Consider the following 13,196-nt stretch of genomic DNA (forward strand, 5'->3'; position numbering starts at 1 on the left):
ATGCCCTGACCAATCAAGAATCTATCAACCTCTGCCTTAAATATACATAAAGACTCGGCCTCCACAGCCGCATGTGGCAAAGAATTCCATGGATTCATCACTCTCTGGCTAAGGAAATTCCCCCTATTTGCTGTTTTAAAAGGACCCCTCTCTATTCTAAGGCTGTGTCCTCTGGTTTTAGACTCTGCCAGTTTAGGGAACATCCTTTTCACATCCACACTCTGAAGGTCTTTCAACATTCAGTAGGTTTCAATGAGGTCACCCGTCCTTCTGAATTCTAGTGAATACAAGCCCAGAGCCATCAAACACTCTTCATATGACAAGATGTTCAATCCTGGAACCATTTTCGTGAACCTCCTTTGAACCTTCTCCAGTTTCAGCACATCCTTTCAGTCTTTCAAGAACTTTCTCTCTAGAAATGGTAGCTCCACACTCTTCATGATCCCTGACATCTGGAGCTTTCAACATACTGCTAGTGTCTTCCACAGTGTAGACTGATGCAAAATCCTTATTCAGCTGAGTTATTCAGGTTCTTTTTGGAGACCATCTGAGCCCTTGGTTTAATGTCTTATTTGAAAGTGGAGCACAGCCTCAGTATTGAACTGGGGAGTTGGCCTAGAGTTTTAGTGTTGTCTCTGGTTCATGTCTTCTGACTGTAATGTGGGATTGCTACAACTGAGGCTTGGCTTATACAGGAGCAGGATGTAGGCTGATGAAGTAGCCAAGTATGTGCAGATTAAATTTAATGTCATAAATTATAAAGGGATACATTTTAGCAAGAAGAATGACATAAAAATAAACGAAACTTGAAAATGTTTTAATCTTAGATTATATTTATTTTCTCTTTTTCACCTGGCTGGTTTAGTGAAGAAAATGCGATGAAATGAGTGCAGGAACAAAATGTCCTAGGACTGCCAGTACACAAGTTAGTCAGAAAGTTATTTTTTAAAAACTGGTTGTTTTCTTTAAAGACAACCTGTTGTACTCAACATATTGATCAGACAATTCAATTCTGGCACCTCAATTAAAAAAAAAGTGAAGGACTTGAAAATGATGGAGAGAGATTTACTTGATTGTTACTCTACAAGGGGGCTTATTTTGATCTCTACCTTAAAGACCTCCAAATTTGTTTTAGCTGTTGAACTTTGATTACAGTTTCCCTGGACAGATCTATTCTCATCCTAATGGAAGTGGCCCTTCTCTCATTGTTTTCACTTTGAAATGGTCCACATTCTATCTATAATTATTGTAAAGCTTAAGATCCAGAAAAGCATAAATTCTTTTTTTTAACATTAATTATTTTTGAGTTTCTACAATGTGACAAAACAAAAAAAGCAGTAAAAAAAGGTTTATACGTATCAAATGTACAGTTCATAACAACTAAGAAAAAGCACCCATAGTAGAATCATATAAAGTTAGTTACCATCCCACCCTCCCACTACCCAATTCCAAGCCAACCTTATGGTATATAAAAAGGTTCATCAGAACTTTTATCACCACCGAGCTGTATTTATAAAAAGAAGGTATATTGCCTACTACCTGAACTATAATATACTTACACATAAAAAAATGGAAATCTTAACCGAAAGAAGCTGGAAGTAAAGGATTTAAATGCAAAAGAAAAAAGGGAGGGATGCACCCTGTCACGTACCCAATAACTGGGTTACTAAACCAACAGAAATGGAATGATACGTTGGAGTCCGGTGGTACTGTAACTAAAAGGGTTTATTAGTAAACTAAGTAATACAGTATCAAAAATGCAAATATACATATAAAACAGGTTAGCAATGATATATACAGAAGTGTGGAAATATAAACCAAAACCAAGCTCTATCAAAGTCTAAGGGGTAAATGAATAGTCTTAAGATAATGCAGAGTTCAGTTCAGTTCAGCTTGGGTTGAGGTAGTTGCTGTTGTGACGTTGGAGAGAGAGAGAGAGAGAGCGAGTGAGAGATGAGCAGCTGCAGCAGGGAAACCTTTTGTTGTCTTCTTGTTCCGTTGTGGTCACCGATTATGACCCCTCCATTCCAAGCCAGACCGTTCTTCAGTGGTGGGCTCGTCACCCAGGTGTGGGTGGACACACACACAAGCCCCGCCACCGGCCTGCCTTCACACACTGTGAGCCTCTGACCGATTCCCCCGAATCGATCCTCCAAGCCCCCACCTTCCTGTGGGTGCACAACACTCTTTCAGTGTCCAGCGGCGTGTCTGCCGGTGTCTCAGCAGACTCATCTTTTATCTCCCCTGCCGACGTACCAGCCATCCATCAACTGTCCATGTCCGTCACCTGGCTCCTCCTTGCAGGGATGCACACAAACAGGCCAAATGTCCTTGGCGCTCAAGTCAACAGTCAGCGAAGAAGCTATAATACTAAATCATCCATGGAGCCATAACTTTAATCCTTGTCTCTCTCTCATTATCAGCACGTGCAGCATGGTGCCTCTCTCCCTCTTTATCTCTCTCTCTCGTTAGCAGCATAGTTCACGGGGGGGGGGGGTCAACTCTGGACCCCATGGTTTGCTCATCACACATAACAACCCTTAATCTAAACGGGAATTATGAAAATATTCAAGGACAGGTCCCCACACCTTTTGGAACTTTATGTCCGAATTAAGAAGTGAATAATGGATCTTTTCAAGGTCTAAGCAGGACATGACATCTCTGAGCCATTGAGCATGAGTGGGTGGGGCAACATCTCTCCACCTAAGAAGGACTGCATGTCTTGCCAAGAGAGAGGCGAAAGACAATGTACGACGCTTAGTCGGAGTCAGATAGATGTTAATTTCTCCCAAGGTGCCGAAAAGAGCAATCAGAGGGTTAGGTTCCAAGTAGCAATTAAGTATACGAGATAAAGTTTAAAAAAACTCTCCAGAATTTCTCCAAGCTAGAACAAGCCCAATACATATGAAAAAGGGAAGCCTTGCCCCCTTTATACTTATCACAACAGGGACTAAAATCAGGATAGAAGCGCGATAATTTAGTTTTAGACATATGAGCCCTGTGTACAACCTTGAACTGTAAAAGGCAGTGGCTAGCCATATGGAAGTTGAATTAACTGACTTGAGAATTGAATCCCAAACCTCGTTGGACAGAGGAAAATTTAAATCATGCTCCCAGGCAGTTTTAATTTTGTTAAAGAGGGCTTGCCTCAACATTGCTAACATATCTCAAATAGTAGATATTAAACCTTTACCCAATGGGTTCATATGAAGAAACAAAAGCACAACATTTTTATTGGTTACCTCAGAAAAGTTTGGTATTAAAGGGTTGATAAAATGTCTAATTTGGAGATATCTAAAAAAAAAAGAGTATTGGGTAGGGCAAACTTTACGGACAGTTGGTCAAAAGTTGCAAAGCGCTTGTCTGTGAAAAGATCTTAAAATCATCTAATGCCCTTTCTGTGCCAGTTTAGAAATGTTAAATCCTGCATAGAAGGCTGAAAAAGATGATTATGTAGAATAGGACTAGAGAGAGAGAAACCATGAATTCCATTATATTTTCTGAACTGAGCCCATATTCTCAGAGTGTGTCTGATAAGTGGATTAACAATTGATTTCGGCAAATGGCAAGGAAGTGTGGAGATGGAGAGATTCTTATTGGAGTTCAACTCCATTGCCACCCATATTGGGCAGTTCAACTGATTATAAAAGTAAGACCAAAAGATAAGACAACGTATGTTGGCTGCCCAGTAATATAAGTGAAAATTGGCAAGGCCATACCACCTACCCTTTTAGGATTTTGAAGGTGAGCTTTATTTAGTCTGGGACGTTTGCCCTTCCATAGATAGGACGAAATAATAGAATCTAACGAGTCAAAAAAAGCTTTAGAAATAAAAATTGGTAAAGATTGAAATAAGTATAAAAATTTAGGAAGGATATACATTTTAACAACATTAATTTGACCTATCAGAGACATGGGCAAGGGTGACCACTGTGCTAAACTCTGTTTTGTATGATTTAAAAGATTAGTGAAATTTTCTCCAAAAAGACGCTTATAATTCCTTGTTACTGTAATGCCAAGGTAAGTAAATTGATTATTTACTACTTTAAAAGGGAGGTTATGACATTCTAATATCTGTGCTTCTCTGATTATTGCAAAGAGTTCATTCTTATGTAAAATAAGTTTGTATCCAGAAAGCTGGCTAAATTTAAGGAGTGAAAACATTGGGGATAAGGAGGAGTCGGGTTTGATATAAAAAGTAAAAGATCATCAGCATAAAGAGAGACTTTGTGCTCAATACCCCCCTCCAAATCCCTGTCAATTCAGCACAACTAGGAAATGCAATCACCTATGGCCCTATGGCCAAAATCAAAAAGTTAGGGAGATAGAATCAGCAAGGCCTTTGAGGTAAGGATAGAGAAGGCGTTTTGTGATGATTAGCTGCATTCTGTTTTCATCATCCTTTGATTATTGATTTGCTATGTAAGAACCAAGATATAAAGCTGTCAACACTATCATAAGAAGCACTTAACAGCCAACATTTTGTCTCACTGTTTTAATAGAGACGAAAGCCTGTCTGTCTGTGTTATTCTGATGTTTCTTGGATACCACCAGCTGGGAAGATGCTCAAAACCTTTAAACCCACTAACTCCCACAGCTACCTAGATTATATCTTCTTTTACCCTGTTGCTTGTATGGATGCAGTTTCTTACAAGCAACAGAAGACCCAAGGTCTGATTGTTGGCTGCAGGTGGAGGAAACTGGAGGTCCATGAGCCAATCCTAATCAGGGGATCAGAGGTGGAGAAGGTCAGTAATTTTAAATTCCTCTGTGCTACATTTCAGAGGATCTATCCTGTATCCAGCTTATAACTGCCATTTTAAAGAAGGCATGGCAGCAACTCTACTTTCTTTGAAGTTTGTAAAGTTTCGGCATGGCATCTAAAACTTTGACAGACTTCTATAGATGCACAGTGGAGAGTATACTAACTGATTGCATTACAGCCTTGTATGGAAACACCAATGCCCTTGAATAGAAAAGCTTATAAAAAGTAGTGGGTGTTGCTTAGTCTATCATACCTATAGCTCTTCCCATTATTGAGCACATCTACAAGGCTTCACCCCACCAGCCTATGCACCCAGCACATCATGCTTTGCAACTTCTGCTAGCTACAATGTGATCCACCACTATCCTTCTCATTATTTCTGTTTTTTTTTGCAAAAATCATTCTCTCTAAGACTCTTTGGTCCTCACCTTTGTTGTTCTACTCATCGCCACCCTAAACAATGCCACAGAAGATGTACGTGAATGTCTGCCTCACCTGGAAGGGCTATTTAGGGTCCTGGATGGTAGTGCAACATGTGACCTTACATCTCTTCCTCATCACCATCCAGGACCCTAAATAGCCCTTCCAGGTGAGGCAGACATTCACGTACATCTCCTCTGGCATTGCTTATTGTATCTGGTGCTCCTCTACATATGTAGACCAGGTGCAAACAAGGTGAGCACTTAAGTTAGCACTTGTGATTTATCCACCTTAGCTGTCTTGGAGCTATGAATTGTCAATCATTTTAATTTTCTTCCCCATTCCTACAATGACATGTCTGTTCTCGCCCTGGTCTAGTGCCAGGGTGCAGCTAAATGCAAACTGGAGGATCTGTTCCTCATATTCTGCCTGGGTAGTCTCCAACCCAGTGGCATGAACATTGAATTCTCCAATTTCAGGTAAATCGCTCTTCATCAGTCTCTTTTCTCTCTCTATCTGAACTATTCAGTTATTCCTAAACTCACCCCAGACCCCATCACCTTAGTTTGTTCCCCTCCTTCATCCACTTTATCTGCCCATCAACCACACACTCCTCGCACTGGTTTCTCTCTCCCTCCCCCCCCCCCCCCACGTGTGTGTTCCCACCTGCTCACCACCTCCCTTATTGATTTCATGCTCCTCCTTCCTCATGGATCATATTCCATTAGCCCTATACTGACTCCACCCATCATGTTCCAGCCTTTATCACTATTTCCACTCTAACTCCCCCATCTGCCTGTCACCCCTCCTCATCTGAATCTATCTATTGTTTGCAATAGAATGCAAAAGGATCAGTTGAATCCACCTCTGTTCTTTACCTTTTTTATATTGTCTATCTCCTCTCTATCTTTGAAGGGTCTTAAACTAAATTTCGATTGTCCATGTTCTTGATGCTGTCTGACTTACTGAGTTCCTTCAGCATCTTGTTGCTACAGGTTCAAGCATCTGCAATATCTTGTGCCTCCAGACTCTTTTTTTCTGACTTTAAGGAGAAAATCAGAATTTTTTTTACAGTATTAAAAGAACAGGGAGGACCCTATAGATGTAATTATAAATATTAAATCATTAGTACAGGATGTAATTGAAATAAATTGATAGAATCAGATGTTGTCACATAAGAGTACATTTTAAATATGTCATAGGTCATTGGGCCCTTCTTCTCTCTTCTTGCCAGACACCCATGTTGCATCCCACTGGGATAGATAAAATTGTCAATGATGTGTTGTTTCACCTTATCCAGAACTAGAGAACCAGATATAGAACTATGGTGCTTATAGGTTGTGCTGCCCAGTATTTTCCCCACTCTGTTAGAGTAACTGACTTATGATCCACTGATTTTCCATCTTCTTTGAATTGAAGATCCTAGGCCCAGCCATTTCCAGTTGCTTCCCCAGTGACCCTCCTTTCATCATAAGGTCAGAATTGTTCCTGTTCACTGATTATTGTAGAATGTTCCGTACCACTTTCTAACTCCTCAGCAGTTACATGTAACCATCAAGTTCTTCTACCGGCGTGGACAACTTCATTCACCACCATTCTGAACTGATTCTTTGATCTACAGACTCACTGTCAATGACTTTTCAACTGATGTTCTTGGTATTATTTTTATTTGCAGTTTGTCGTCTTCTACACATTGGTGTTTGTCTGTTTACGTATAGTTTTTTCTACAACTCTATTGTATTTTTCCCTGTAAGTGCCTGTGAGAAAATGAATCTCAAGGTAGTATATGGTAATATATATGTACTTCTATAATGGATTTACTTTCAGCTTTGAGGGTACATACAGACATGGGCTGATAAGTACAACTAACATTCCTACCACAAAATTGGCAGGCAGTGACCAATTCCAATAAGAGAGAAAGAGTTTAATCACCCATTCATGACAGACAATGGCAATACCACCCCAAGAGGTACCATTGACAGGGCTCATGAGAATATAAAGGTAGCTGAAGAAGGAATATAGGAAAGCTAGAAGGGGCATAAGAAGGGTTTGGCAAGTAAGATTAAGGAAAACCCCAAGGTGTTCTACACATACATGAAGTTTAAGTTCAAGTTTAATTGTCATTCAACCATACATGAATGTAGCCAAGCGAAACAGTGTTCCTCCAGGACCAAGGTGCAAAACACAGTGCATAGCACTTATTGTTACAATAGTGGAAAGACATACAGCTGCAAAAAAAAAAGCCCAAATCACTGAGTCCTGTAGATTGATGGTGCATGAGATATTGTCCTGGTCCACCTTGTCTTCCACCAAGCTAATAGTGGAAGGCAGCACCAATAATGGGAAGGGCCAGCTTCCAACCCAGTACGGATTCCAGAATAGTATGAAGAATAAAATGAGAGAGTGAAAGTGGATGATTTAGGACAAAGGAGAAAATGTGCCTGGAGGGGGTAGGGGAAGACCTTAATGTCTACTTTGCTTCATTATTTGCCAGGGAGAGGGAGATTGACATGTGAGGTGAATGGTCACGAACAGCTGAATGAGCTGGAGCGTGACAGTGGTAGTAATGGAACATGTGAAAATTATTAGAATAGATAGGTCCCTGGGGCTGGAGGTGATATAACTCAGGTGACTATGGGAAGCAAAGGAAGAGATTGCTGTGCCTTTGGAGCTGATCTTTGTAATGTCACTGGCCACAGGAATAATGCCAGAGGATTGGAGAGTGGCAAATATTCCTTTGTTTTGGTGGCTCAGGTGAGAGGAGATGAGTCAGAGCCTACTAAAGTCGGAGGTGAGGATAAAAGGAGCAGATTAGGGCAAGGCCAGTCTTTTTGGGCTGTGTAGGTGCAGAAAATGTTAGGGCCAGAGGCCTAAATTCAGCTGCAAATAAAAGGAGGGTAGGCTCAAGCGGAGAGGCCATTGTCAGAGTTTGCCAGTGACAGTGTGAAGGCTTTGGCTTTACAGGTACAGGCACAGTTAAGAACAGGCAAGTCTTTTTCTTTTTTAGTACTGAGTAGTCAGGATTGAATGCTCTTATCAGACGTGGGAATTCAGGATACCTGACGGATTCCCCGATGACTACACCTGTAGGAAGTGCACCCGACTTCAGCGTTTGACTGACTGGGTCAAGGAGTCGGAGCTGGAGTTGGATGTACTCAGGATCATTCAGGAGGCTGAAGATATTATAGATGAGACTTTTGAAGAGGTGGTCACACCCAGAGTGCAGGCTTCAGACAGTAGATCGATGACCACCAGGAGAGGTAAGGGGGTTAAGAAGTCAGTGCAGGCCATTCCCCTCAGCAACAAGTATACTACTTTGGATACTGCTAAGAGGGGTGGGGGTGGGGGTGACCCATCAGATCATGGCACCCCTATGGCCGGCTCTGGCGCTTGTCAGGCAGTACGTTATTTATAGTGCACTTGATCATTAGGGGGACAGAAAGCAGATTCTGTGGCACCAGGATTGTGTGTTGTCTCCCAGTGCTGGGGCTTATGATGTATCAGAGTGGCTGCAGGATATTCTCAAGGGGGAGAAGGAACAGCCAGAGATTGTGGTGCATGTTGGCATCAGTGACAAAGGCAGAGAAGGGGAAGAGGTCCTATGCTGTGAATATGTAGAGTTAGGAAAGATGCCAAAGAGCAGGACCTCCATGGTAGTAATTTCTGGATTACTTCCTGTGCCACGGACTAGTAGTGCAGGTAGGAATGGGGTGATAGCATGGATGAATAATTGGCTGCTGAGGTGATGCAGGGGACAGGTTTTCAATTTCTTGGATCATTGGAACCTTTTCTGGGAAAGGTGAGACCTGCTGAGTTCTTCCAGCGTTGTGTACGTATTTTTTGATCCACAGCATCTGCAGTTGTATTTTTGTGGGTTGCACCTGAACTGGGGAGGAACCAATATCCTGGCTGGGAGGTGTGCTGGTGCAACTCTGGAGAGTTTAAACAAGTTTTACAAGGTTCTGGGAACTGGAGGCCCAGGTTGGAAAGGGAAGGATTGGACGAGAGGGTAGATGCCAGGCACAACTGAAATAACTGGTATGATGGGTCAGATAGTTTGTAGTGTGTATATTTTAATGCTAAGAGTATTGTGATGCAAAACTATTGGTGGACTGCTTTGGCAGAAAGAATGCAGCACTATGCAAACACCGGCAACACTTGAGCCTTCTATGAATCACTGGGCATAATTTATTGTCTGACTCGTCAGATTCAAGGTCTTTTACACTCATCTGACAGCTCCAGCATGACATACTAGGAAGCCAGCATGAGGTGATGGACAGAGCACTATGAGAGCCTTTTCGGGAATAATCATCAAATACATGAAGCATTCATTGAAGTGCTCTCCTAGCATGAAGTGAGGCTTAAGCTCGATGGCCCACTAACTCTGGATGAGGTCAAATCCGCTATTTCCAAGCTGAAATGCCGTAAAGCCCTAGCTATTGATGGAGTTGTACTGCTAATCAGGGACAACATCACAGCTGCACCCAGGGGAGACGTAATGGAGGGGTTAGACACTGTGAGTCTATTTGGGTAGAATTAAGAGGAATAGACAGAGTGGATAGCCAGTGCCTCTTCCCCGGGGCACCACTGCTCAGTACAAGAGGACATGGCTTTAAGGTAAGGGGAGGGAAGTTCAAGGGGGATATTAGAGGAAGGTTTTTCACTCAGAGAGTGGTTGGTGCGTGAAATGCACTGCCTGAGTCAGTGGTGGAGGCAGATACACTAGTGAAGTTTAAGAGACTGTTAGACAGGTATATGGAGGAATTTAAGGTTGGGGGGTTATATGGGAGGCAGGGTTTGAGGGTCGGCACAACATTGTGGGCCAAAGGGCCTGTAATGTGCTGTACTATTCTATGTTCTATGTTAACTCAGGAATAGGAAAGGTGCAGTCTCGCTGTTGGGATTAAACCACATGCCCCCTAATAGCCCTTGGGACATTGAGGATCAGATATTAATCAGATTAAGGAAATATGTGAAAATAATAGAGTTGTTGTCATGGGGGATTTCAACTTCCCCTAATATAAACTGGGACCTTCTTAGTGCATGGGGTTTAGATGAGCAGAATGTGTTAAGTGCATCTAGGGGGGGTATCTTAATACATAGACGGTCCAACAGGTGGAGGGGCCGTACTGGACCTGGTATTGGGTAATGATCCTGGCCAGGTGACTGACCTTTCAATGGGTGAACAGATAGGGAACAGTGACCACAACTACTTAACTTTCAGGATAGCTTTCGATAAGGATAGGTATGGTTCTTGTGGGAGAGTTTTAAACTGGAGTAGGGAAAATTGAGGGCGTTAGGTAGGAACTAAGAAGCAGAAGATGAGACATGACTTGATAAAAGTGTAGAAGATTTTGGGAAGCATAGATACAGTGGACAGGTGGCACCTGTTTTTTTTTTCCCAAAGTGGCAATGACAATACCAGGAGTCATCGGTTTAAGTTGAGTAGAGAAAATTAGGGGAGATGTCAGAAGTAGGGTCCTTTTTATACACAGAGAGAGGTGGGTACCTGGAAAGCACTGCCAGAGATGGTGTTAGAGGCTGATATAATAGGGACACTTAAAAGATAAAGAAAATGGAGGATTATGGATAGTATTGGAAGAAATGGTTAGATTAATCTTGGTTGCAGCACTGTATAGTATGAAGGTGCCAATGTACAGGATTAGTAAAAGCTGCAGAAGGTTGTAAGCACAGTCAGTCTATCATAGACACTTGCCTCTGCACTATCAAGGACTTCTTCAAAAGAAGAATGCTGAAGAAAGTTGCATCTATCGTGAAGGACCCTCACCATTTAGGATCTGCCCCTCTCTTTGCTACCATCATGGAGGAGGTATAGGAATTGAGCTTAGGAACACATTCTTCCTCTCCATTATCAGATTTCTGAACGGTTCATGAACGCTACCTCACAATTTCGCTCTCTTTGCACGTTTTATTTTTATGTTATTGTAATATGTAGTAATTTTTATGTACTACAATATGCTGCTGTCACATAGCAACAAATTCATGACATATGTCAGTAAGAATAAACCTAATTCTGATTCTAAGTAGATTTACTGCACATAAGTTGGCATAGCACTGTAGGCTGTATGGCCCATACTGTGTCTGACTGTTCTATGTTCTTTGAGTATACCCAAGCATTTTGGTAATTAGCTAGTTAGTGGCTAAAGAAAATTGGGTACATGCAAGAAGTTAAAATTGGAGGAATACACACCTAGGGTTAAAAGCGTGATGGAAGTTACAAAGACTACAGAAGAATTTGAAAATGAGATATTTTTGTTCCACCAAAAGATATTTTGGTGAAGCATTTTCTATTGGACCACTTAAAATTAAAACACACATCTTTTAGAATAGTCTAATCTAACATTAAGCAATGTTAGCACTGTGATTAACTCAATGTTCATTCATTATACTACAAGATTAATCATAATATTTGTTTTAAGTTGCTGTGCAGCCCATGTTTATAACCATCAAACTTTTTCATACAATGATTTTGTTCTCTTATGGTCATGGTGTGAACTGTTGGATTTGATATCTTCTATGACTTTATTGGGACATGAATAAGATTTTAAATGTGTGAATTTATCTTATCCAACCCTGTCTTCTAAACGGGAGGTGTGACTCAATCCCTGAAACTTACTGCTCCTTTTGCACTCTACCTTGTCAGCAACCTGCATACTTGAGAAGCAATTGAAAATATAAAGTAGCAAATTTCAGCTTTAATTTTGGAATGTTGAGCTCCGATCTTCACTAATTTATTCCCCACTATTTTATGGAGGTTAAACAAATGAATAATAATTTCACTGGAATTTGAGAAGAATGAGTTGTGAAGAACTCCACCACAGCCCTCAGCTTCTTCACAGATAAATCTATATGATTGCCCAGTTGAGTTGAGATGACAGTTTTATTTCCATCTCCCCCAGTTCATTTGCAGCACGTGTTTTCTCATTGGAAACAGCTCAGCCAAAAAACAATAACTCAGCAAGGGAAATTGGAAGCTGCTTCACAACACTATGAGCAGCAGATTGCAAAAAAATGCCTGCTGTTATGGAAATGGTATCATGACAAGCGTGTAAGAGTGATGGTGAGTACAAAATATCCTGATTTGTACAACAGATACTGTTCTGATTATAAAGAAACTGCATGATAGAGAGAACTTGAAATTATATGACACATGCTCAGAATTTGGGAGTAAGAAAATTCAGCATCTGACGGAGTTAGTTTATGCATTTCTTTTCCCACTAAGAATATTTTTGGGTGAATTTCTAAATCATTTTCTCATTGCAAAAGCAAGACTGGAAGCTACAGGCCATTGAGTCTGACATTGATGATGGATAAATTGGTCAGGGGAATTCTGAGGGAACCAGATCTATCGACTTTTGGAGAGACAAGTACTGATTCAGGACAGTCAGCATGGCTTTGTGCGTGAGAGGTCGTGTCTGACAGGGAACCAAGAGGATAGATGAGGGTAGGGCAGTAGATGTTGTCTATGTGGACTGTAGCTAGACTTTTGAAAAGGTCCCTCATGGCAGGCTAGTCTGGAAGTTTAGGTTATATGGAAACTAGAAGAGTTAGCAAATTGGATTCATAATTGCCTCTGTGATAAGAATCAGATTCTTTCGAACTTATAGTCTTTTAACATCTTTGGACTATTTTTACTGTGCCCATGGTCTGTTTTTTTAATCAATTATGGTATTGTTTGCACTGTTGTAACTATATGTTGTAACTATGTAGTTTTGTGTAGGTCTTATAGCTTTAGTTTTTGGTTTGTTGGGTCTCCTGACTTGGTGTGTCTGGGTAGCCTTGTTTTGTCTGGTGGATTTGGAGCTCCTTTCTGGGGAACACGCTAAGATGGTAGCGCAATATTAATACACAGCAGCCTCTCCGGACTCTGGATTTGGGGATTGCCAAACGTTATGTGGATTTTCTGGTGTAGTCTGTTTTGTCGTGTGCTTTTGTGATATCATTCTGGAGGAACATTGCTTCATTTTTTAACTGCATTGCAATTGTGGTT

General features: G+C 41.2%; 1 protein-coding gene across 4 annotated transcripts in view; it reads left to right on the plus strand.

The window, feature by feature from the left end:
- Positions 1-13,196, plus strand: part of sfi1 (SFI1 centrin binding protein) — a 262,284-nt gene that overhangs the window by 155,006 nt on the left and 94,082 nt on the right. For all 4 annotated transcript variants that reach the window (XM_073055643.1, XM_073055642.1, XM_073055645.1 and 1 more), the window contains one exon: positions 12,106-12,266. In XM_073055643.1, the coding sequence (XP_072911744.1) occupies positions 12,106-12,266 (161 nt within the window). The remainder of the gene's footprint in view (positions 1-12,105; positions 12,267-13,196) is intronic.

This window comes from Hemitrygon akajei, chromosome 9, assembly GCF_048418815.1.
Source record: "Hemitrygon akajei chromosome 9, sHemAka1.3, whole genome shotgun sequence".
Taxonomy (NCBI): Eukaryota; Metazoa; Chordata; class Chondrichthyes; order Myliobatiformes; family Dasyatidae; genus Hemitrygon; species Hemitrygon akajei.